Here is a 27,830-nt window from a genome sequence, read left to right as displayed (position 1 = left end):
TGTTGCCATTTTATCTTGTCTCACCATAGTTACTATTTTGCCTTTCCTGTGATCATGTAAAAATCACAACTTTCATTAAAAAAAAAATTCCTCATTTTTCTGATTGCAGAACAAGATGAAAGCATGACTTGAGTATTGTAAAAGACTGAGGATTCCTAAAGCAAAGAAAAAGGTCCTCAAATAATAATAATAAAAAAAAGATTTTACTGAGCAACATGCGGCTTTGAATGTGTGAATTTGGCAATAGTTCTTTTATCGTTGATGCTGTGTTCTTAAGATTATGACTGATGAAACCCTTACACAACCAGAGTATATAACAATTATTCTGGACAGCAAGAGGCTAAAGCTGGCTTCTCTAGTAAAACCAAAGGCACAGAAATATGCGTGGTGAGGGAGTGATAAAAGAGACAGAATTGGAACAGGAAATTTTTTAGCCATTATGGCTACAGAAGCAAGTCCTTGGGAGCTACAAATTAATGCAGCAAGGGAGACTATAAATATTTGTGTTGAAGATCAGTTTGGCAGTTGTCCTGGTTTTGGGTTAAACCACAACACAGTTTCCAGGTTCAATGTTAGGAATAGGTTTGAAAGGGTGACAAAAGGTATATATATTGTCTGGGAACCCTTCTGCATCCTCTGAGGCTCTTCATGCTGTTAAGAATGCAAAACACTGCTTTAAGACACTGACTTTTGAAGGTCAGTGACTTACTGTGTACACAGCACTTTTTAAAACCAGATCAGATGTTCAACTTCTAGTGTTGAAAATCTTGAAAAAAAGGTGTTGGTTTTTATTGTTTTCTTAAGCATCCAACTGGAAAACCTGTTTTGCTCTCCTAATGAATTATTTGACTTAAAAAGTGTAGTTAGATTTTGAAAATCAGAATACCCATTTAAATTCCAAGGTACAGATTTAGGAAATTGACTTCAGAAATCCTGTTTTGAAAATGATACCCAAAAGGCATAGGAATCATTTTAGTCAGCCAACTTCCATCTAATGAAAGGCAGAAAGGAAGAAACTTCTTAGAATCCACTTACATAATGATCAGTTCCTCAGACTGGATCTGCCTGACTAAAGACACTTTTGATCTATTTCCAATATACTGTGATACTCAGAATCAGATGTTCCCCTTCTGGATATTTTCGATTTCTTCTTAGCAGAAGAAGAAACATTATAGAAAAGTTCCTTTCAAAAATTTGTTGACTTGAGTTTGGCTTTCTCCAAAGCATAATGTCAGCTCTGGGTAACCAAATACTTAATTAGAAAGTCAAAACATGACTTCCACTAGGAGGCTCAAACATGAAAATACAGAAGAATTTTGACTACAACGCTGTGAACACTGCTAATTTCAATACACTGATTTGTTTAATAGCTTTCCATTTCAAAATAACACTGTGGTAGATCACCAGCATCAGCCAAATGATGCCTGCTATATCTGACACAGCACATGACTGCTTATTTAGGTGACTGACAAGTTTAGTCTTTAATACCAAGTTTCATTCTGTTTTTTCATATTTGGTAACTAATATTATGCTGTTAATGTTCTGAATACATTTTACTATCGTTTACTTTTCTAACTACCCTCAGGGATTCAAATCAGAATCTGTTCTAAAATGTAGATATCCAGCATGAAATATGGTCCCAATATTACCAAGAGCATCCCTTCTCATGCACAAAAAAAAGAAGATAATTAGATCTTTAAAAACTAACTAGTGGTCCTGAATAAAGTGATTTAAGCTGAATACAACAGCTTTCAATACTAAGGTATCCCGTGTTCTCATCTTGAATATGGATTTACTAATAACTCAGAGAGGAAGCTTGTCACTTGCTGAACACCTGATACATGGACTCATCAGTCCAAATGTAGATACTCGCAATGTCTACATTTACATGTGAGCTACACAAAAAGACTCACTTTTTCATTCCTTTAGCAAAAAAGAGGGCTTTCATAGAGAGCACTTCATTTTGTACAAAGTAGGCATCTAAAACGTCAGCTGATCAAGCAATAGGAGGTCTGTGTTTCATCACTGATGATGGAAGGACCTTAGGATGACTAATTCAGATGGAGGAATTTATTGTATAAACAACTGTTGACTTATACTAAATAGAGACCCAGTCAGTGGAATATGGAGTCAGATTCTTCTCACTATAAAGCAGAAATTTTTGTTTAATTAATTACAACACAAGTCAGGTGAGAAGATTTTTGTTACCACACCACCTTCTACAGCTGGCGAGTTATCCACAGCTACAGGGAAAAGAAAAAAAAATTTAGAAAACCAAACAACAAGGTGTTGGGCCTTCTAGCAGTTTACCTTAACAGAAAGTCACCATTATTTTTACCTGTAGCAATCTAAATTATGAAAGTGCCGATACGTGATTTATAGTGGCTTTCCTCTTTAAACCTATCAACCCTTGAAAGATGATCTGGTACCACAGAAGAGTTCAGCTGTCACTGTAGTGTGTGAATGTTTGCTTTGGGGGCAGGCAGGGGTCTGGGTGTGGGCTATGTGTTCATGCTCTTCCTTGTTCCTTTTAAACAAGATATATTTATTATTTCAATACAATAGCCAAAGAAATGTGTGAACTGCATTAAGTTTCATCATATAGTATGAAAGCTACACAATGGGACAGGTACGTACTTTATTTAAACCTTTTAGAAAAACAGTGCATGGTAATGAAATGAGTGTACTATTGTCTTATGCTGTGTAACATAACATGCACATGCTTCTTCCAACAGGCTTGAGTTGACATGCTTTAGTGTGGAATGTTCTTTAACATATTCTTAATGAGAACTTGAGACCGTGGTAATGAAGTCACTGGAGTTTTCAAAAATTACAATAAAATGTGAAATTCTAACACTTTAAAAAAAAATTAAAAATTGATATGTCTGTCATTTAACTATCTGACATTTCACAACTTTGGTCCTTTGGACTTTTTCAATAGGGCAAATAGATGCTTTCAGTTATATTTTAGGTGTAAACTAGGTTCCTAGTGGAGTCCCAATAACATTCTTTTACAAACATTATTTATATGATAATATACTATTATTTGGATGTTGTGAAAATTCTCATTTAAATTAAATTTAAAAAATATTCCCCCATAACAAAACGACTCAGAATGTTTTTGAACAGCTACGCTGTGATTACTGGAGTATTTTGAAGGTCATGAAGGGAGGGATGCTGTGATTAAAGTAAGCAATTGCATAAAATTTGCTAACTAAAACACTCCAGACTTGAAATAAAGTTTACAATAGAGAAAAAAATTAAAATGTATGAAGCTAAAGGAAATATTGGTCTCTTGCAACTTTACAGGAACTAGTTTAGTCAAAATATAATACTGGTGTACTTACTCTCACAGCCAGAGGTTTTTACTAAGATAGGTTAATTGTATCTTCACAACTGTGAGGAAGAAAGATCTAGAATACCTGCTTAGTTTATAGTAGTCCATAATTTTTTCGTATTACTTCTGTGCAAGACAGATACTCTCACACATTGCTTTCTCCCACTTTCAGTCTCTCTCCTCCCAGGGTCCTGACCTTTTCACCCCTGTACAGTATTAGCTCTGTCTCAGTAACTTTGCTACCCGTGGTTAAAAGAGGTCTAGGCTGGAGGCTTGGAGCAACTAAACGCTTCTTTCACATGCACTGAGAATTGACCAGAAATTTACCAAAAGTTTTAAAGTTTATTCTGGAAGAGAATGCTTTTTTGGATGAGTTACAGAGTAGGTAAGAGCTATGATATTTGGAAATCAGTGGCAATATTTGCTCAGAGTGCACCTGAGGAGCTTGACCCAAACAGCTTACATAAATGGCTGGGTGATAAATCTCATTCCCATGCATCCTGTAAAAAAAAGAGTTCAATTTGTGCAGGTAGGTGCTACAAGGCACGCAAGTATTAACTCAGTCAAAATTTAATAGCAGAATATGCAAAAATCATATCTCACCAGGGATTCAGCCAACCTTTTCATGCCATGCTTATGTGATTTGGCACTTCTATCATGGTGCAGCTGATTTCTCAAAAGATTTTGAAAGAGCTAATTTGACAATTGTTAGTCTTATTCACTGAGAAAATAAAGAAGGAACTGTGTTATTGCCTTCCTTCACTTTAGCCTTGAATTTTCTACATTAAAATTAACTGAAGCTGATACATTCATGGGAACATTTGATTTGGATGAATCGCTGTTTTCCAGTTTAATCTTCTTCCCCTTTCAGCTGTACCCAGAACTATGGACAAAGTCAGTTTTGCACAAAACAATATTTGAATAATAAAACTGAAGTGAAACAGGAATTTAAATTATCAGTGTGCTTTATTATATAACTATTTTCTGGTTTGTGTTTATAAATATGGAGACTTACAATATAAATAATTTCACCCAAGACTCTAAAATCTACCAGCTACATTTTGAACATAAAATACACTAGCTGGACCCCGGCGAAGGCACGGGGACGTGGTGTTTTATGCTAACCTTTGGTGCTCATTTGGAGCCTGGAGCCTGCTGGGGTAAACACACTGTGTACAAGGTTCATACTTCTGGGTTACAACCCCTTGCAGCGCTGGGCTGCGGGCTACTCTGGAGGGATGAAGGTACACTTCAGGCACAGAATATTTACGAGGGAGATGCTGACACTGCTGACAATACTGTATGCATCTCTGCATATTGGAAGGCATCATCCATTGAGTCTCTTCTATCTTTTTCCATTTCTGCTAAGCTGGTGAGAAAATAATTTGTATTGACCCATTACAGACATTCTGCTCTAAATACGAACCTTGAAGAGCATTATGCCTAATAAAGCAGAAAAAGAATGGAGCAGTTCTCATACCTCTACGATGGCATTCCGATTTGCTTGTAAGGTAACCTTTACTACTTCAAAAGGGTTAACCACAACTGCCTCTGTCAACCCAGATCCCAAGCCAGCAACTGCAAATGCCTAGGGAAGTTAAAAATAAAGGATTAAAATTTCCCATACATCAGGTTATGAAACTGAATGATACAATGCAAATTGTGAGATTACAGTGGTTAGCAGTACTCTATTACTAAACAATTTTAGTCCTTGATTAGATGCTGACAGTTCATGAAGACAATATGATGATAGCCATAAACCACATTCCAAAAAATAAAAAATAAAATGTCATAGCGCTGTCAATTAATTCTCTTTTCAGCTGGAAGAAAAATTGTGATATCAATTTATTACAAAAACATGCAAAAACAATGCCCTCATGCTAACTTTGGGTGGAGTCTGAAAAAACCCACAAATATAAATGCAGTTATGTAGCACTGGAAAAATATAACAACTCTGCACTGAGCATTAAGCATGCAACACTACCATATTAACCTAAAATTAAAAGAAACATAAGAAATTAAAATAACGCAGTCCTTCAGCAAGTTACTTAAGTAGAAGAGAAGTTCTCCTAAGTAAATACCAATCCTGGAAAAGTTTATATGGGAATGAGTGGCGCACACAGAAATGTCAGCATTCACTGCAAGGATGAATTAATTTCATTTACGTAGAAGCTGATGGTACGTTACAGCCACAGATATGGAGAGAGTCACTGCTTTGCCTTCCATCATGACACAGCATTTAAAAATACCTTACTTTGTTTGTAACAGAAAAAATAATATTGATGTATTTAGATCAACTGAGAAGATGCAGAGGAGTTGATTTTAGTGACCACTTTATACATTTATTGCTTCCATGTAATATCTTCAGACTTTCTAGGGGCTGAAAAGATTCCCAGAACCAAAATAAAATGTCCTGACTATGTTTGCTGACATTCAAGGAGAACAATGGCAAGGAAAAAACAATAGCGAGAAGAAAAAATATTCAGTACAGAGGGATTTGAGCAGGGATTCTTGAGAGCTCAAGAACGAGAAGAACGGTAAGTTACAAGGGCAGTGGCAAGCTCCAGCCCTCCTGCCTTTGGAAAAGACTGTGTTATCAACAAATCTATTTTACCAATATAAGGTGGGAACATAATCTACCCCTTTCATCATCAATCATGAGACTGAAGCCAGCAGGAAGACTGTGCTGATGTATGCACCCCTTTTTTAACAAAAAATGTTGTCTTACGAGGTCTGTTGAGGCACCTAGAAGCATTCTGCCTAGCTTAGACCAGAATCCCTCTGAGTCTTCTTCTTCCCTACCTACCATAGCTATCTTAGGGGCAAAAATGCCTCTATGGCAACAGTACTGCACCACAAATATCAGGGGTGTCTGCTGGTTGCTGCATCTGCTATAGGAGTCAGAGCAGCTTTTGGTCAGCCAGTGCATGTTTATGCGTTCCCAGCATATTTTCCTCCAAAAAAATGTGCTGGTGTACTACAGAACCTTAAACTATGTTCTTTCCACTTCTTAGAAAACAAATACCAACCCCTCTATTTACATCTTAGGATGAGAAAAGCCTGCTGAAAAAGACAAGATAAAATAGGAGGTACTGTAAACAACTATAGGGTCGGTCAAATAATTAAGAGGAAGATTAGTTAATATTATTTCATGACTCACTGCAATGGAAGGCAGATGTAAATGGAAGCAATACTGGTTGAAAGAGACCTGAAATAACCAACACCTTTATAGCATAACCATAAAAATATCAATTGTTTCCTACACTTGTGATGTCATTATTGTGAAAAATAGATATTTAATATCACTCACATTCTTGCACCACAGAAAGCAGCAATTCTTATAGAAAGTATTTTATTCCAAATGGTACAATAGCAGAATTAAGCTTTATATACGAGAATGCAGAAGACACATGCAATCTACATCTTCGCATTAAGACATTTTTGTGCATATGTATGTACATATTTTAAAACAGTTACATTCTTGACGTGAAATCCTAACTCCACTGATGTACAAGGGAATTTTGCCATTGACCTCAAAGGAGGTAGCAGCTTCTTATCAATAGTTTATGTTTCTATTATAAAGTCTTTAAGATAAGACTGAGATCAGTATTTTTGTTACAGTTGCACTGTGCCTTGCAGAATAGCACTTTGAGGTCAAGGCATCAAACGAGTCACTATCACATGAATAAATATTGATAATGTTCAACTTTATTTCGTTATTTTGCAAGAATGAAGAATGACAAGCTACATACAGAATCTTCCATGGTTACTGTCACTACTCATGTCACTTACAAAGTAAGGAATTATTTTGAAGGAATTTGATACAAAAATTAACATAACTATAATTTTGTTAAATCCTGTTATCATTGTTTTCAAGGGACATGTCTGTTCTGAAAAACTGTTGGTTGAACTGTCTCCTTTAATTTTGGGCTCCTTATATGGAAGAAAACTGATGGGACTGTTCAGCATACACATATTAAATTAGAACATGAAGTTCTGCATCCATACATACCAGTCCTGGCGGTAACGATGCATATCCTAGTAGCTTCTTGTATTGTTCAAAGGTGAAAAACTGTAAATAAAAATCAGTGTGTTGAAAAAAATTGAGCTACTTATGCAAATTAGTAAATTCAAACTACAATGGAGCTTCACTACTTTGTACCCTGAGTAGCCACGTGCAGTTCTGCAAAATAAACATAAGCCACTTCTGTTTAGTGTTAGATGTGCAACAGCAGACAACTAGGCTTCAGAACTGATTTTATTAGTGTATCATGGATAATAACAGCATAAGCGCAATTAATGTTTTACATAAGAGTTTGCTTACAACACATAGTTCATTATTTTAATTTAGAAACTTTTCTTCTAGCATTTGAACTTTCATATACTGCTACAAATGTAGTAGCAGATACTATCATTTCTCCCAAGAAACTACCCTCACATCTTTAATGCAATATACTGCAATTACTTTCACAATTCTCAGATACTAGTCTACTTATCAGAGAGACATAATTGCACATTTTGAAGAGGGAAAGTCTGTGGATTTTTATAACCTACTGTCAACAGACACATTTATTTTAGGTTTTGCTCTTCACAAATTAATCTTTCACCCCATTCTCTGCTTTCAGTCAGCGGTGCTCAGAACCTTACAGTATCTGCAGTTCCTTAGAGGATGAGTTTTGAAAGCTGAGTGTTTGAACTTCAGGAAAAAAATGAGAAGCTTAGTTTCACCTGCACCAACATGAAGAAAGACAATTGTCACAGCACTCTCCAAACTAGCCAGCTGCAACAAGGTCTTTTACCATCACATACCAGTCCCTCTGCTGCCTTCTCCTAGTCTCTCCTCATCCAGGGCACAAGTTCTCATTCTTTTTCTCCTCTCTGTTTCTTCCTCCTCTTTCTTCCTTGGCGGCTCTCTCTGCATTGGTTGCCCAGCCACTTAACAGAACGAGCCACAGCTGCACCTTATCTACATCGGCCAACCCACTGCCCCTGAAACCAACCCACAGTTGTATATTATCAATGCTAATTAACCCAGCTTCATTACTCTACAGGCAACCATGCAAAGTAAATGGTTCACTTTGCAACCTAACATTTCTTGCTACCCAGATCCATTAATTTTCAGAATACCTTTTGTGAAATCTTCTAAAAATCAAAGCAGAATAAATTGATTAATTCCTCCAAGAAGAGTGTTGAGAATAACCCTGACTTCACTGAAGTCAGTAAGAATCTTCCCATTGACAGGCAGGCAGACTCCCACTGCCTATTTCTGTCTGTGGACACAAAATCTAAGATGCAACAGTCAAGGTATATTCTAAAGAAAGAGTATTTGTGATATTTTACAAATTATTGTTAAGATGCCCTCTGAAATACAGCACACAATCCTGGCCACCTTTGTTCAAAACAGATGAGTTCAGATTACAGCATGTTCAAAACAGGGTTGCCAGGACCATAAGGAGAATGTAAAGATTATTGTAAGAATGAAGACTGAAGGAGAATAAATGCTTGCCTTGTTTAGTCTATCAAAAGAGAGGCTGCAAGAAAATGAAAACCTAGGAAAGGAAAGACATGTAACATAAAGTAATTGGGTATAAAAGTAAAAACTACTCATAAACAGAATGTGGCTTGAAAACTGGTGAAGCTGAATCAAAGGAGTGGGGTCCTGAAACAGTCTTCCAATACGAATAATGAAGGAAAAATCTTAATCACTTGTAAGGGAGAGTTTGATAAGTTTATGAAGGAGATTATAGAACAGCAAGGGAATAGACTTGCTGACCTAAGAGATCCTTTCTAATCCAGTGCTTGTGTAGAGCAAATTTCCCCAAACCTCATAATTTAAAAAATTCATATTCTGCAAATATGTTGCTGAAGCCATCGAAAATGCACTTCAGCTTAATGCCACATAAGACAATTCTGAGGGCAGAAAAAGTATTTTCTAGCATGAAGAGTAAGGACAGTAGAAAATCTTGCAGATCATAAAGAGCAGACACCTGAATTCCACGTAAACCCAAAGATATTGGAGGTGTTATTCCACGTAATTTTCACACATGGAACAACGCAAGGCCTGTAAGTACAGCTCACTATTTGTGAGTCCTGTAGTCTGTCCAAGAATTAGTCACAACTTTGCACGCTGAAGCACGTCCAGTATTACGGGACTGAACAACAAAAACCGGTCACAGCTTCACCGAGGCTGCATCTGCGCAGGCGGGTACCCCCTAGAGTGAGGGCTGTCACATCCCTGTATAGCAAAAGTAAATAACTAGAACCTCTGACTTTCCTGGCCACTTTCCAAAGTTGACCTGTAACGCTTGATTAGTTTAGAGCAAGCGGATTTAAATGAAGGTGGGATCCTCTGAAAATCTGCGTGTTTTGCTCCCACACGTGAGGCTGTATTCCCTCCTTGTAGCACCCGCCCATGTGTGTGGCAATCACACTTTCACTGTGAGAGGAAAGCAATGGGAAGTGAGGTCAACAGAGATGTGGGAATCATAAGAAACATAAGGGAACAGAGTTTTTTAGACAAAACAGAAAGACTGGGTGACCTGTGCTGGGTCTCAGCCAAAGAAGACAAGGTCAGTCCCTCAGGGCTCAGTTGCCACAGACCTATCAGGGCAAAACAGCTTTTCCATAAACCATGTGTACAGGAACACGAGTAATAAGCACCACGTCATCTTGACTTGTTTAGAACCCTGTCAATAACATTTTTCAGATGAGACCTGCTTCAAATGAAGTCACTAGAATCACACCAAAACCATCAGAGGACTAGGTGTTAACGTGTTAATAATGCCACCACATTTAAACCAGGAGGGAATATGTATACATAATGCAAAATTAAGATGCTAAATTCTGAAAAGTGAAGGACTGATACTGCGGCAAGGGGATAGATACTTCTTTTTATCCTCAGTAGGGATTATTTTCTCATTTTGTAGAAAAGGTCCTAGATGCAGAGCCCAGATTTTAACTGCCCTCCAAATAGTGTACAGATTGAATACTAATCTTGCAAACATCCTGCAAATATGTTTAAAATTGTTGTACTGGCCTTGCCAATAATCAGAAAAGACAGAAGTGTTACTCAGACTGTAGGTCTATCTTTTTGGATTTCTGAAGGTATTTTATAGGTAAAAGGAACTCTCTGAGAAAATGTCGGTTGTCGGTGGGTGAGTTACTTCACTGAACTAAATTCATTTCTTATTGTGATAAAGTTTGCTTTATTCTCTCTCCAGCATCTTTCTACTCATTGTTACCCTCCTAACCTTTAATGGAATTTCTGGTATTCCTTAATGTCTTCCATAGTGTTACAGACCTGTAAAATGGTTGTAATAACGGCAGAAATACATTACCTAGCAATTTTTTGGTCTTAAAAATGTTACCTTAAAAATCAATAGCTTCCTAGAGCCATAAATAAAATAACTACTTAACAGGAACTATGTTTTATATAATTTTTTAAAGAAAACAAATCAATAGCAATAAAACTCAATATAAATGTTGCTGGGTGTACTAGAATGGATAGTATACACACAATTTTGCCAAAAACTTTCTAGTTATATCATATGGATTTATATCATGTACATCCACCCAAAATATTTTTAAAAACATGGCATAGTTTATCTTTTTCTCTACAGTTTTATGAAGTTAATAGCTTTGCACAAAAAGAATATCTCAGAATAAACGTATATAAAACATGCTTTTGTGTACATAATAACCAATATTGTCCATCTGGCAAAGATACACTTTAATTCAAGTTACACAGAAAATAGTCAAAGTACTTACCAGATGTCTCAATAACTCTAAGGTAAAAATATATGCTTGCAACAAGATGTCTGGGAACACATGAACAATATAAATTTGCCCCAAAAGTTCATCTGTTAACCATTGTATTGGCATCATCACTTCTTTCCTCCAAGTTCAATCTAACATAAAGTTATAAACTTTGACTTTTCGTCTTCCAGAAATACCAGCTTTCTTTTTAGAAGGAAAATAAAGAGAGAGAGAAAAAAAAGAAATAGCAAGACAGACATGAGAACATAGTTGACTAAAAGTGAAGCTGTATCTTCAACACTTAGCTGAATAACTGGGGCTAAATACCTTCATTTTAGTAGCTTTATTTTTATTTGCAAACATCTACACCAGAAAAATACAATATTCCGGTAGCACAAGTACATTTCTTCACAGTACAGAATCTCCCTTGTCCATTCTCTATACACTTTCATGAGATATAGGAGTCTACAACTAGAAGCTTTCAAAAAAGTTCATTACAAACACAAACCGAGGCTGCTGGAACCTAGAAATTGCCTCTGTACCTTCTGTGCTTTCTCAAGTCTCAAAACCATACGCATGGACACAGTCTTCCTCTAAATCTCACTAGCCAGTTTGGCAGTGGACAAAGAACATTCTGGGGCCTGGTAAAATGAGGGAAAGTGTTAGAAGAATAAAAGGTGGAGAGTGAGCCAAAGGAAGCAGTGACTTTTCCGTTGGGGTCATATCCAAACCAGTGGATAATGTGGAAATTTGACACAAGCTGGATTCTCTTCAGGTCAAAGCAGGGGTACAAACCGTATTTTGGATGTTAGAAATTGTACTGGCATATAACACCTCACATTGAATTGCTTCAGTATCCAGGTTCTTACAAGGACATTTCTGTCCTGCCCTATTCTGTCACTGAATTCTTCTAATGTAGAATATGTTTGATATCTCAAGGTAACTTAAAGTCCTCCTGGTCTTCTAGGAACAACTTAAACTCCTCCTGCTGTCCTAGGAACAGCATAAAATTTAAAGGAATAGTCTAAAGAATTTAAAATAGCATTTAAACCTGGTTCTCATGGTTGCAGAAACACTACTGAGCCCTCACTGAGCCCAAGAACGAGGTAGAAAGTGCCCCACGAGGGGTGCACCAGTAAGCCATTTAAGGAGCTTATGATATACAAGAAGCTGAGAACTGAATCTGTTTAGCCTGGAAACAAGAAGGCTGAGGGGATCTAATACCTATCTTCCACTGTCTAAAGGTTATACAGAAGACAAAGCCAGACTTTTTCAGAGTTCCTCAAAAGAAGCACAAAAGGCAATAGGCAGAAGTTGCAACAGGGGAATTTGGACTGGATAAGGCAAAATTCTTCACAGTGAAAACCATTAAGCACTGGAGCAGGAGCACAGAGAAGGCTGCGGTCTCCATCCTTGAAGATTTTCAGAACTTGACTAGACAAGGCATCCAAGCAACCTCATCAAACCATGAAGTCAGCCCTGCTTTGAGCAGGAGGCTAACCAGACGACCTCCAGAGATCCCTCCCAACCAAAATCTTTCTATGATTCTATAATTATATTGACTCACATGGGGTTTAAGCCAATTTAATACATCTGAGTAAGAGAAAGTGAGTCAAGATTGTTGCATGACTCAGGCTGGTAGGAGAGAAATCGAACCTGGGTTGGTGCTGTAATTAAATATATGCTGGAATCTAAAAGGTATGGTCAGATTGACTGTGACCTGTTTCAAATGAAATTAAATGGAGAGACAGAGGAAACACCACAGTCTGAGGAAAATGAGTTGTTAGGAATCTTCTAAATATCATCCATCTATTCTTTACTGCCACTTTGCTGTTAAATAGAACTTCAGTTTTCTTAGTTGTACTAAGCAATTTTGAGCTAGATGACATATGTCATTTGCATCTAAAATGCCAATGCAAACAAGAAGATGACATTACCAGAACTCCTTTAGGATTCCATTACAAGGTCACATCCTGTCACTTTATACAAATATTATTATTCCTCTGTAAAGGAATTGGAATGTGAATGATTAATTGCAGACTAAGGACCAGAATTATATGCAGCCTTTTTAGAGAGAAACCAAAAATGAAAGTAAGGAAAATCAAGACATTCTGTATAATAACTGCTTTTAGACACATTTGGTGCAACTATGGGAAACTTTGAAGTTCTGAAGTAAAAGATAAAGAAGCATTTGCTCGGAACACAATAGATGCTTTGATAGATTAGATTAATTATTAAGATGAGGTGTTTAATTACTATTTTTAAAATTTTAATTAAAAATTAATTAATTGAAAATGTTGCATGAATGAACTGAAAAAATGTATTTTGTTTTAGTATTGTATTTTGTATTAGTGTTACTAAAATAATGCTCTATAAATCAACATAAAGGATAATAAAATCTGATCAACATTTGACAGCGAATACACTTTGATAGGCTAGCATCTTTTTCAACTGTAAGAGCTGGAGTAAACATTTTTTGCATGATGAGGAGTTGTACCCATTACTATGTTCAATCTGTAAAAAAGTGAGAGTATGGAGTAGAGTGCTCTTTGGAATACCAGAAAACTCTGGGCAGCACTTCAAACCTACAGATAAACTGCTACAAGTTACTGAGTAAGTACTTAGTAGGAGTGGTTTCTTTAATTTATTAGCTGTTCTTAGTTTTGCAAGTTGCTAGGCATTTTCACTAAAACAAAAAGTCTAAACCAGAGGGAATTATGAGACTAAAATATCACTTAAAGTATTTTATAAATTTTAATTATATAAACTAATTGTATTTTTTTTTTCCATAGTAACATAATACATACAGGTCAAAACCAGCCCAGCTTTTAAAAGCCTTATCCTACACTTCTCACTCAAGCACAGTTTTTATTGTGCTATGAATAGGAAAGTTTCCTCCTAGTAAAAATCAGAGGATTAATATGCCAAATAAGTTTAAGATTCTAATGTCAATCAGTTGGGGGAGAAATAAAATGTTTTACAGCTGCCACTGTCCTTACTCACATTTTTAAAGGAGGAAGTATGGGGTTTTTACCTTCACTGCCCTTTTGGGTGTCTCAGCCAAGATGGGAGGAAATATTCCTTTGTAGAAGCCAAGCAATCTATTGAAGAAAAAAATAAATTATTTTAGGATCCATAAACAACATATTACCATACTGCCACTTCTATTTTTACTTTTGAGTAAAACAATTAATCTTTCAGTCTTTCCAAGCCTACAGACAAATAATGATACTCTGCTTACTTGCTAAGTAACTAGTGTGCTACCAATTCTATTATGTGCTGATGAGATGATATAAAAAGAATTAGTAATGAATAAGTAAAAAATATTTTTTTTCTGAGTAGACAAGAAATTGTATTTAAAGGAAGATTAACAATTTTGACAATGAAGAGGAAGTATTATGTCATTGTTTTAATTTCCTTGACATAGCAATGATAATATGAAAAAACTGAAGTCACAAAAAACAGATTTGGAAAAAACTGTGCAAGTTGCATATAAAAAACCCTGCATGCTCATCTTCGGACTCCAGGTTAAGGCATCTTTTGAAATTTAGTTTTAAATATGCCTCAAAATAGATGAAGTATTTTTTTTGGCAATTTAGTTTTAACACAAGTTAGCTATTCAGAGAGACATAACAGAATGTATGTATTTCATGTTGGAAAAAACATTTGGGCAGTATCTTGCCACTGTACTCATTCAGGTCTTTGCCCCTCTATTGCCTGGCTCCATAAACACCTAAGGAGTTTACAATAGCTGCAGAATTTTGGAGCTGGCCTGAAGCCAAAGATCACTTGTTGCAATGCTTTGCTTTGCATCATCTAAATTTTACGTAATCTATATCTATATCTATCTATCCCTACCTGATACAAGCACACATGGCATTTGCAGGTAGCCTGAGCTCTGCTTACAAGGCTGATGTAGATGCATAATGCTGGGTCTTGGGCATGCTTTAAATGACAGGTAATTCTCCAAATCCCCAGACAAGATAAAAGTAGACATAGTTCTTGTCTGCTAGGTCTCCACATTAATATCCACTTGGGTAATGCATGGGGAGAGTTCAGAAAGACATCTAATGCAATCAACAAGAAGCTACCTTGCCAGGCAACGTGGGTATAATTTACAATTTACTCATCTTCAGAGATTACACATTTCTTCCAGGACTGTAAGAGGATTCTGTCTACAGAAGAAATCACTTCTTAAAGCAAAGCATTTGTGTCTTCTTAAAATGTTGAAAGGTGGTGTTGTTGAAAGGTGATGATTCACCTTTCTAAAACAGCCTATTACTTGTAATATTTTTGCAGGGTGTGGAAGAATCTTTACATCAACAGATACTCCTATAGTTATCCTGTGCATGTCAGAGGAAAACAATTAAATTCAGATTCACCACGTGAATGTAAAATACCACAAATGCTACACCAATTTTTTCCACCCTTCTAATGCTTTTCTGGTGTTGTCTTCTTAAGTTGCTCCAATATAAATAAAATAATTTAGACTTTGTAAGATGTTCAAAGTGGGAGTTTCGCTTATCCTTCCTCTGAAGTAAGCAAGGTATGAATTCCAGTCCATGATTAAAGGAAACTTTGAGCATCTTATACAACGATGGTTTCATGACGAAACACTGAAACTCCTTGGGTAGGAGATTTCAGGAATTCAGTTGAGTTGTCAGATGTTTGCATTTCCCCAAAGTCTCACATTCCAAAGACAGATAAATAAACATACATACATACCTGTATCTACCTACATAGATATCGATATAACTATAGATAACTATAGATATGGATATAACGATATACTGGATACAGTCTTAGTCGTTAGCATTTCATACACATTCAGAGTATTTTCTTGCTGATTCAGCAAGCTATTGAAACGTTGAATAAATTTAGGCATGTGATTCATACAGTTTAATGTGAGTTCAAACTGAAACTGAGGTCCAAGTAGGATCAGCTAGAAGAACACAGATCCCTATAAACACTTTCTTCCTTTCAGCTCAATCTAAAACACTGTAAGCATATCTACAACAGGCATCCCATTTGGAATTTCTAGTACTTTGGCATGATTGGAATTGGAAAATGAAAATTGCTCCACTGCTCTACTCACAGGTATAGTTCTGACTACAAAAAAGTGAGACCCAAACTTGGTCCAGATTTTCTCATTAGTAAGAGATGTGTCAGCAGAGAAATATGCAGTGTAAAGCCACAGTTCTGTTCTAAAAACACACAGCAGCATTACCTAGCTTTGCACAGTAACACAGGTTGCTTTTCCAGGTTGTCTTCTTCTATACTCCAGTGTATACAGCTATTGAACATATAAACCCTGTAACATTCCCACAGTCTCTGAGGATCTCAGGGAAAACTTTTCAGAGAGAATGTGGGAGGGAGGGATATACCAGGAATTTAAGCAACAGATCTGCCACCTCAGCATATCTTGTGAGGCAGTTAATAATCACTTCTAAAGAGTAATCCACCATTCTTTCACAGGTAGGTGTTGAAATACCAGCAGTTCAGATGATCAGGTGGTGGATTGTTCGAAAATTCTAGAGAAATGGGAACTGAAAAAATGAAAAGCAATTATCCATTGCTCCTGAATCACAAAAGGGTTGAAGATAGAAGGGACCTCTGCAGATCACCTGGCCCAAAACCCTGCTCAGGCAGGGTCACCTAGGGCCAGTTGCCCAGGACCACGTCCAGACACCTTTCAGATATTGCCAAGGAGGGAGACTCCACAATCTCCCTGGGCAAACTGTGCCAGTGCTCGGTCACCCTCACAGTAAAAAAGTGTTTCTTGATGTTAAGATGGACCCTTTTCTGTTTCAGTCTGTGTCCATTGCCTCTGGTCCTGTCACTGGGCACCACTGAAATGGGCCTGGCTCCACCACCTTTGCACCCTCCCTTTAGCTATTTGTGCACATTGATGAGATCCTGCCTGAGTTTCCTCTGCTCCAGGCAGAACAGTCCCAGCTCTCTCAACCTTTCCATATGAAGGATGCTCAATTCCTTAATCATCTGACTGGCATTTTTCTGGACTCTTGGCAGTATGTCTATGCCTCTCTTGCACTGGGGAGCCCTGAACTAGACCCAGCACTCCAGGTGTGGCCTCACCAGGGCTGAGTAGAGAGGAAGGATCTCCTTCCTTGACCCACTGGCAACAGTCCTCCTGATGCAGCCCAGGACACCAGTAGCCCTTTTGGTTGCAGGACACATTGCTGGCTTGTGTTCAACTTGGTGTCCACGAGGACACCTTTTCTGCAAATCTGCTTCCTAGCTGGCTGGTCTCCAGTGTAATACTGGTGCATGGGGTTGTTCCTCCCCAGGTGCAGGACTTCACACTTCCCCTTGTTGAACTTCATGAGATTCCTGTCAGACGGTTTCTCCAGTTAGTCACCAGAGCCTTTGCCCCAGCAGCTTCAGCAGCTGTCCCACATGTTCCTGTGTTCCTTTCACCACTTAGACACTTACAGAAGCCCTTCTTGTTGCCCTTGACATCCCTCACCAAGTTCAACTCCAGGTGGGCTTTGTCTTTCGTAACGATGTCTCTGCATGGTCAGACTGCCTCTATATTCCTCCCATGTTACCAGCCCTTGCTTCCACCTTCTGTATATTCCCTTTATATGTTTGAGTTTTGCCAGGAGTTCCTTGCTCAACCACATAGGCCTCTTGGCATTTTTGCTTGTCTTCCCATGTGCTGGGAAGGACTTCTCTTGAGTGGAGGTGAACCTTGAATACTGTCCAGGTTTCCTGGACTCTTCTTCCCTCCAGAGCCTTATACCTGGGATTTTTCCAAGCAGCTCCCTGAAGAGGCACAGTTTGTCCTCCTGAAGTCTAGGGCTGTGATCCTGCTTTTTGCCCTGCTTCTTCTTCTCAGGGTACTGATGTCCACCATCACCTGGTCACAACAACCAAGGCTCCCTTCCACCTTCACATCCCCAGTGAAGCCTTCCTCATTTGTGTGTATGAGGTCTAGCAGATTATGTCTCCTCATCAGCTCCTCTTTCACTTGTGTCAAGAAGTCATCATTAATGCTCTCCAGTAGCCTCCTGGGTTGCTTATGCCCTGCTATGTTGTCATCAAGAAGTATCAAAGTGGTTGAAGTCCCCATGAGATTCCGTGCCTGTGGATGCAAGGCTGCCTCTGGCTGTCTGCAGGGGGCCTCATCTGCTTGTTCCTCCTGGTCAGGCAGTCCATAGGAGACACCCACTAAAAAGTCACCACTACTGCTCTGCTTTTTAATCCTTACCCATGAGCTCTCATCATTCACCCTCAGGCAGAGCTCCATGCACTCCAGCTGCTCTCTCCCTTAAAGGGCAACTCCCCTTCCTCATCTTCCTGGCCAGTCCTTCCTAAAGAGTCTGTCCACTGCAGCGCTCCAGTCGTGCAAGCCGTCCACTGCCTCTCTGGGGATCCTAACAAGATCCCAGCCCTGCAGCTGCACACAGGTCTCCATTTCCGTGTGTTCATGCCCCATGCTGCGTGCCTTAGTGTGCAGGCACTTCAGAGAGACTTCCTTGCTCATGCAAATGCTTGAGGTGATGCAATTTCAGCCCCATTTTTGTTTATTTTGTGTTCCTCGTTGTTCATGTCATCCCAGGTCCTTTGCTTGTCAGCCTGTCCATTGCTGCCTTGCGGTTCCTGGTTTAAAGCCCTCTTAACTAGGTCAGCCACCCTGCAGCAAAGATACCCGTGCAAAGATATCACCGTGCATGTCGTGAACTGATCTGCTTATTGCAACTGTAAGGTCAACACTGAAGATTTTCTGCTAGAGGAATCTCTACTGTGAACCAGGAGAATCCACAGAGCTCAGCAACCATATTCACTCCCTATGAACCCCTAAAATTTTAAGGGATCTCTAACTGGGTTTCACTACTTTAGCCCTCCTTTCCTCTGTGGAGGCAAATCTCATCATGAAAAAGACAGGAAGGAGTTAAGGTCTATTCCTATGGAACACATTAAGTTTAAAAACACATGAAAACTTTGAGGATATACATCCATATATGCAATATGTAATTCAGTAAACATGGTAAGAACTAGCTCAGTATTTAATTATGAACTGTGGTTTAGGGTTTTTTTTTCCTTCCTCATTTGAAAGAAACAGAAAAAAGGTTAGTAAGCACAGCCAGCGAGATGAAAGGAATAAAGGAAAGGAAAGGAGGAAGCAGAAGACAATCCCAGCTCATCACTGCCTACTGTCAACTGACTAATTTTTTGCATAAAGCATAGTTCCTTTTAGAACCTTCTGTGCCTGAGGTGGAGAACAAGCAGCTGTCCCCAACTTTTCCAAACAATGCTTTAAAAACTGTGCCCATAAAAGGTATAATTTTGGAAATCTTTGCAGAATGAGGTATTTACTTAATTTTAAAAAACTAGCATGATAGTAACAAAAACTTGAATGGCTTGGTAGAAAGTACAAACACACACAACGATCTTATACTTTTCCTTGGTCAGTAACACTCAGCCTACTTGCACATGGTGTATAAAATTTTTCAAAGACAAGTAATGAATGGTGATGATATGTCACATTTGAAAGATATTATCACCTGGGTTCAGGTCTTCCTTCAGAAAACTGGTGTTCAGAAAAATTATGGAACCGCAGCAGCAATCGCTGCAGCATTTGATAGAAGAGAGAGGACGTGACATCATATCCCTTGCTAGAGACACTGGAAAGAACGAGTAAATCTCTAACAGAAACACAGCTACATCTTATTTTGTTTCAGCATTAAAGGTCTAAATGAACATCACCATTCAATTGTATTCTGGGCAACAGCCCAAACTCATCTTTGCAGCAGTTGATTTTGAAACATTACAGTCAATCATATCTTCTCAATTTGTTCTTTCAGGCTTTCGCTATCCTTCTGGTTTCCATTTCTTGTTTGGAAGCCTTGAGTCATTCACCCTGGCAAGACGACCAACCTAAATCAGTTATTTTCTTCAAATTATACTGAAATTGGGATCTTGCTTAGTTTGTTGTTTTCTTCCTCTGTCTTTCACGTAATTCTCCCTTTAAGGATCTAATAAAGCTGATTGAAGGCATGAACACAATATTGCCTTTCTTCTGTTGCTGTCAAGTCCAAGTCTCTTACCCACATTGTTTTATAATTGAAACAAAAAACCTCTTAGGTCCAATTCTGCTTTCATTACCTCTGCGTTATCCCAAGTATAAATAAAAACCCTGGGTTTCATGACCACGTCAGTTACATTAAACAAATGCGCCACTTTCTGATTTTACAAAATGTTTTATTTCAACAAAGGGAAGGAATTTTGAAGACATGCTTGGTAAAAGGGTGGGTATTCTTCAAAAAGAGGAAGACAATATGTCTAAATGTAATACAATTTGCTAGAATGTAATTTATATGAGGGAAAATGTACCTTTTTATTTCACGGTATACAGCATGTTGTGAATTTATTACAAACAGAAAATAAAACCAATTGAAAACAGGGCAATATTACTTTAATATAGCTATTTGGGTGAAGTAATCTTTATGTTGACCTAGCTGGAGATTTAAAAGATTTTAAATTCCCAGAGGTTTCAGACAAACCAGCAAGAGCTTAGTGAAGGCAGGCACAAATTAGTACCTACTGCTAAGAAAAAGGGACTTACAATTCAGCCATTTATTTTGAGAGCAGCAAGCCATTGGCCACTTCACACGTAGTTCACTCTCAATCACGGTGCCTACAACCATTTGCCCAGCTGAAGAGGTATGTTCTAGGGGAGGCTGGATGTCATTCAGGGGCAACAGGCACAGAGCTGGGCATACTTGAAAAGACAGTAAATGTTGGACACATTCACAGAAAACCAGGCTTGGACACTCTGTTGCTCTCCAAAAAGCTCTTTTTCTTGTGAAGTGTGTTATGTATATTATCCTACTGCAAATGTTAAACACATGTCTTAACAGGAACCTCATATAAAGCTATCAATGACACACTTAGCCAAGCTGGCTTCTGAATTTCTATTATGCAAATATATTTCTTTATGTTCTGTGTCTACTATACAGATATCAGCCATTTTAGATGCCAGAACTAAATATTAGGTACTTCTTTTCATAGCATATTTCACTTTTTTTCACTGAGCTTTCATTGTAACACATGGGAATTAAGGAAAAACACAATTTTTTTTCGCAGCAAGTAAATGTAATACAGAATTATGTGTTACCATGTGTCTGTAGTAACACTGATGTTATAATATATGCTAAAAGAAGACCAAGTGTCCAGCTGCAAGAATACTAGAAGCAGACCAATTAATGACAGAAATCTCTCAAATAATTTAAAACAACACGGAGTATGAAAAGTGACTGGTTAAAAAGGAAGGGTCTGTCAGTGAAAGGTATTAAGATACTTCAGAAAAATTAGTAAACAGCGGAGGAGCTGGCTCAGAAACAATCAGACTGGCCAAGAAATGGATAAATAATCAGCATCAACCTACCTCACTTATTCAAAATGACAGTCATCACCATATTTACTGCATGTGGGACATATTATGAAGGTATTATGATCCATCATCCATGTGACATATTCTTATTGAGAAATGAGCCTTTCTGCCATGAGTATTAATCACCTCAATTTCTTGGTCAAAATCCTTGCTAATTTTTGGCTTTCTAGGCTGCACTCTGAATTTAAATGAGTCACGGAACACACCTAAATATAAATCCCTCAAGAAAGGGAAAGATGGAACCTTCCTCTTCCTTTCTGGTGTCTACAGCAGCAAAACCTGAGAGTAAAAAAAAAAGGAATCTTTCTTGAAATTTCTCTCTATTCAAATGAGTCCTTTCTTATACTAGATATTTCTCACACACTTTCTGTGCTTTGCTATATTCAAGTGCCCCCCCTAAAATTCTAGGAAGGTGAAGTTGGAGCCTTACATTGTAACATACAACATAGTCTCAATGGTTCTCCATGTGTAAAAAAAGAACATCTTGTTCTGGCATTTTTTTCCCCAAGGATGATCATAAATTAATTACTTAAATGGTACATTGTTCCCATGTACTGTTTGAGTAATAGATTAATGTGTATTGAATTAAACTGCATTTTAAAAAATACAATCTGCTCACACCTCTGCCACTTTGCAAGTGCCAGGGGCCTGGGAAGCCGGGCTGAGAGCTGCTGCCGAGGGAGGAACTGGGCTGCTTGGGAGGATGGTGATGGCTGGTGGGTGGAGAGGCAGCACCCTGGCAGCTGGCACGCACTGCTCGCTCCTGCTGCCACCAGCTCGGCAGCAGGAGCAGCAGCACCAGCTTCGCAGGGCTCCTGGCCACCTTTGCCCACTCCTTCCTAACACTTTAGTCTGGCCCCCATCACCAGTGAGCAAAGTACCAGTTCTGCCCCCTCTTCTGAGAAGCCTTAAGCTGGTCTGTTTGATGTAATTCCTGTTGAAATCAGTGCAAATGGCAGCGTTATTGTCACTGGCAGCTGGTCTAGGCTCTTACAAAATTGCCTGCATGTAATCACTAGCTGGGCTGTAGAATGGGTCTACATGTCTCATTTCTTACAACTGACAGCATTTTCTTCCCCCAAAGACTTTCCCTCTAGCTGCCCCTTTGTTTGCAATAGGAACAAGCTACAGACATGCCAAAACAGCTTTGCCTACAGCTTCTGAAACAGAAAAATTCTTCATTGCATTTTGAATTGTCAGAACTGGCAGAATGCTTCATTTGTTCAGTAGGAGTTTTAGTTGTTCAAACACTAGAAGAGAATTTAAAGTTTTTTTCCCCCCCCTTTTGCTAACAGTACTGCCGTAACTGGTACGACAGGAAGCAGTCACTGTTTTAAAGCAGCTCCACACCTATGTCTATTGAAGCTAAAGAATGCATGAAAATGATTCATTTTTAGTTTTGATACCAGAGAAAAAAATAGACTTTTGTAGCTATGTGCTTAGAGATCTGTTTCTGACACTAAAAAAACCCCACACAACCACCCACCAGAGAAAGGATAACTAGATGTGTTTTCTGGAAAAGACTGACAGCATTTCTCTGTGTAAAACTGATGCTGTGATTCATTAAACGAAAAATCATGAGATGAGCAAAATTTCTGTGCTTGCCTTGGGAGCGTGTCCCACTCAGATTGGTTGTGACTTCATAAAAATACAACATTAAGTTGTTTTAATTCCATCAGAAAAAAATGTGGCTCAGGAAGGAAAATTTTGATTGCAAGTTAATGTTAGCCTTCATCGGAATAAGTTATACTCTTCAATATCCACATGCGTAATCCCTAGGGAGTTATATGACTGCATGTATGCTTTCCCATCTGCTAGCTAAATATGAGATTCAAGAGGCTTTCAGTGTCATTATACAGATTAGTGACTCTCCCAAGAGGACTCTAGGCTCATGATACAGTGAATAACTTACAATGAGATTTAGAAGACCAACTTGCAGAAATCATTTTGTGTTTGTATGAGTTTTGCACCTGCAATTATTTGTGCTTGTAATTTAGGTTACTTAGATGTTTTTAATTTACAGATGCAATCAGTGATGTAGATACTGAAACTTAACTGAACTGCAGGCAACCATAACTGCAGGTGCAAAATTTTGACTGCAATGATCTGAATCCATAAACACATCCATCTTCTGAAATCTAAAGTAAAACTAGGCCAGCCGTGGTTTTATAGTGTTTCTAACAAACTAAAAAACTTACACATTTTTCCCGTTTCTCAAAAAAATCTCAAGGCAGCACTTTTTAGCATTAAAAAAATAAGGTACATTAAAAATACACAAACATGCACATAATAATTAATTTGATTCCATCTTTTAGCATCTTGACCTTTGGGGTATTTTTCTTACTCCCTTTACAGCACCTCTAGAAGGAAATCATAAAAGATTCATGATTTTGTAACAGCAATACTGTTGATAGTTGCACCAGTAGAGAGCAACAGTCTTATACGCAGAGAGATCAAAGTGTGCAGCATTTGTAGCACTACTTAGGCAGGGAACGGCACCACGAATACGTACGCAGATTGGCACTTGAATTTCCATCTGGCAGACAGTTGTGGTACCTAGACGTACCATGGGAGCAAAAGGTATTATTGCACAGATGTGTGAGGAAACTCGCACGAATGGCCACTACCTGCCTAAAGACAGACAAAATACCTCCGTGAGTCGCTGAAACTGGAGTCTGCTGTAAGAAAGTTATTAGAATTTTACGTACTTGGGAGCAAGGAAATAACTCCTCAAAAAGCAGAAATTTCTTACAGTTACAGGTACTGTCCCTAGGTACCAAGATGGTGTCACAGATCCCTTCCTCCCCCACCGGGCTGCCACCACACAGTGCCAGCGTGATACAGCGAGGGCATGGGTGTGACGGTGTGACACCAGACTCCAGCCCTTTGTTCCAGCCAGCTCAGCCCGGCCCAGGTTACACTGCTTAGGAAAACTTGCTCAGATGGAGATCTGTGCTATACACTGACTGTCATGGATGCTGGAGAGATGCCCAGAAGGATCCCTCCTATTCTTCACACACCACACACAAACACCCTAAAAACACCACATGGGTTAATACATCATCCTCAATGTTACTCCAGTCTAAGAACAAACAGAGTTGACAGCTAACGCAAACAAACTTATTTTCATTTTTTTCTACCACAATACATTATGAACATGAAAACTCCCTTTTCAGGCAATATGCAGTGGTGCTTTCAGATTCCACCTTCAGTACTACGAAACTCCCACACTATGACGACATTCCTCTCATCCTTCTCACGCAATTTATAAGATTAAGTGCTATGATGTCACGTGTCGTGGTTAAACCCAGCCTGCAACAAAGTACCATGCAGCCGCTTGCTCAGTCTCTCCCACCCCCCATCCCAGTGGGATGGGGAGGAGAATCAGAAAAACATGAAACTCATGGGCTGAGATAAGAATAATTTAATAATTGAAATAAGATAAAGTATAATAAAACAACAACAACAATAACAATTGTAATGAAATAGAGAGAGAAATGGAGAGAGGAATAAAACCCAAGGGTAAAAACACAAGTGATGCACAATGCAATTGCTCACCACCTGCTGACTGATGCCCAGCCAGTCCCTGAACAACAATCGGTGGCCCCTGGCCAAGTCCCCCAGTTTCTATACTGAGCATGACGTTCTATGGTATGGAATATCCCTTTGGCCAGGTCGAGTCAACTGTCCCGGCTGTGCTCCCTCCCAGCTTCTTGTGCATCTGCTTGCTGGCAGAGCATAGGAAGCTGCAACGTCCTTGACTTAGAGTAGCACCACTTAGCAACAACTAAAACATCAGTGTGTTATCAATATTATTCTCTTACTAAATCCAAACCACAGCACTGCACCACCTACTAAGAAGAAAAATTAACTCTACCCCAGCTGAAACCAGGACATCACATCTTTACTTTGTCTGGAGAGGTGACTAACTAACTTCACTCTGAGTTTCTCAAAGAGAAAAAGAACAGGCAAGGAAGGTTTAAATGACAGAAATGAAGATTTACCAAAGATTTACCAAAAGTTTCCAACCAAAGTTGACTGTTAAACAATTAGAAACAGATTTTGCAAGGCTTTACACCAGTGATATACTTCATTATAGTTACTGATGACAAGTTATAGTTGCTGCTACAAGGTTTAATGCAAAGAGGTGTAAATACCTTTTGAGACCAGATCAACAGGCAGACAAATGTGTGAAGGGAAGAACCATATAGAAGTTGCTGCCATAATTGTTATTGTTGCTGATTATTATTCAGTGATCTACTCTTATTATATATAGCCGTGCCCCATCTGCCAACAGTCTCCTTATATCCAAAGACATCTGTAAAGAACCCTGACTGATTTCTGAAAAAAAGTAATGAAGTCTGTGTCTTAGTGATGTGGCAGTTTCTACTGGATTATTTATTTTTTTTAAAAACCTTGCAATGTGTTCTTTGAGTAGCAAACCTGCCTCAGCAGGTTTGACCTGAACATCTCTTTTGAAATGTTTTCTTTTTCTCAATATACTTTTCTGATCCAGCACCCTTCTCAACTTGAATTGTTCTGCAGAAAAGAAATTTTGCCACTTTGGCATTGAATAAACAAAACAAACAAACCCTCTCTCCCAACTTACATTTAAAAGCATACGAGCATTTTACTTTACAAATGAACGGAGCGTTCCATGTATCAATTCAAGTAAATGCAACACAAGCTACTTAACAGCAGACAAACGGTCCCGCATTTTGCAACTTCAAATAATAATACCTTTATAACCATCAAAAAGAAATTTGATTTGGGTCACACTTGCTTTTATTCTAGCTCTCTAATTTTCTCTGAATTTGCAAGAAAGAAATCTTTTTTCTTGTGTTGCTCACACGCATGCCATGAGGCTTGCTCAGGAACCAGCTCTGAGCTGGATTTAGAACTCAGCCAGATTAGCTGGTGTTTATCACTGCACCTCGGCAGCAGTATGATTTGCCATGATCTCACACTCTGTAAGTGTCACTGCAATTTGCAACCACACTACTTCCTTGTTCTCCATCATCAGAGAGCATTACAAAGTCAATCTAAACAACATTTCACTAGGCATGACTAAATGATTACCCGGTATTCTAGAGCATTGATTTAGAGACACGTGAAAACCTGCTCTATGGACAGTACAACCAACAAGGACATGAGAACACATTTATATTGTTTTCATTAGGGTAACAAGCAGTAAGAACTGCAGCTTCCTAGCAAACTGCTATGAAAGGCCAGAAAGTCTGTGCTACAAGCAGATTTGCAAGGCAAGGCTGGGCAGAGAGCTCCAGGTGTGATGGGTGCTGCTGTAATTGTAGCTGGTCTTGAACGAACAGTTGGTAAAGTTGTTTGGAGGGCCAGGCATCTGCAGGCAATGCTCTGAGAAAAGGCATCCAACACTATCAGCATTGATACACAACACAAGAGGTTTTTCTATGCAAGTGAAAAATGCTGAAGAGCCCACAAGCGTCAGTGAGCATTTAATAAAATGTGTCTCTGCAGTTCAAGAAGGAACTACACAATTTATGATTTTGAACTGAAACTATGCAAAACTGGCAATACAGGAAAAAAAAAAAGAGAGAGAGACTGAGCAGCACTGTCAACAGCCTTGCGTTCTCCTTTTGGGTTACACAAATTCAGACAGGGATGTCACCTGAGGCCAGCTGAAAATTATCTAAACAGCTGCATAACTAAAAAATGAGAGAAATAATAGCTTCTTGAGCAGTAGTATTTCTGAAAGCAGTAGTTTAACTTAACTTTCTGCCATGATGCACTGGTTGGTTTTTCTTCTGGGGAAGAACATACTTTTTAGTAAACACATTTTTACACTTACGTAAAAGTGAGTAACAGTAACAGAGCTATGGACTCTCTCACTGATTCAGCTCCTGCTAAAGTCACAGTATTTTATTTTATTTATTTATCTTTATTTTAATAGAGTTTATACCACACCTTTTGCAAAGAAGTTTTAAGAGAGCTTGGAGAACATAACTACCCCTTTTCTTTCAGAGACTACATGTTTCTTAGTTTTTTTCTCTAAGCATTCAAGACCTTTTTGTACCTGTGGTTCCTATTTTTCTTCAGTTTTTATCTATGAAGCTTATAATCCCAGTTCCAAGCAAAAAAGCTTGGTACCATTAGCCTTCCAGACACAAAACAGTGCAGCTACTGTTACATTCAAGCTTTAAGCAAAACCAGTGAGTCTACCGTATGGATACTGATATATGTCTATTGCCCTATACTGTTCTATACCACTAGCAAACACCACCAGGCTTCCACGAATAACATATATTTTGATCCAGGATTTGTAACAGAAATGATCTTTTGGTT

The 27,830-nt window shown here is 38.5% G+C and overlaps 1 protein-coding gene across 11 annotated transcripts in view; it reads right to left on the bottom strand.

The window, feature by feature from the left end:
* SLC25A21 (solute carrier family 25 member 21) overlaps positions 1–27,830 on the bottom strand; it is a 255,502-nt gene that overhangs the window by 14,331 nt on the left and 213,341 nt on the right. For 9 of the 11 annotated variants that reach the window (XM_080394343.1, XM_080394350.1, XM_080394349.1 and 6 more), the window contains 3 exons: positions 14,127–14,193; positions 7,350–7,409; positions 4,818–4,925 (listed from right to left, as the gene is read on the bottom strand). In XM_080394343.1, coding sequence (XP_080250469.1) covers positions 4,818–4,925; positions 7,350–7,409; positions 14,127–14,193 — 235 coding nt within the window. Of the gene's footprint in view, positions 1–4,817; positions 4,926–7,349; positions 7,410–11,104; positions 11,297–14,126; positions 14,194–27,830 lie in introns of those variants that run through there. The other 2 variants (XM_080394341.1, XM_080394342.1) reach the window with 2 other exon arrangements.

This window comes from Falco punctatus (assembly GCF_963210335.1).
Source record: "Falco punctatus genome assembly, chromosome: 7".
NCBI classification, from domain to species: domain Eukaryota; kingdom Metazoa; phylum Chordata; class Aves; order Falconiformes; family Falconidae; genus Falco; species Falco punctatus.
Note: the sequence above shows the minus strand (reverse complement) of the source record. Positions and strands in the feature narration are given on the sequence as shown.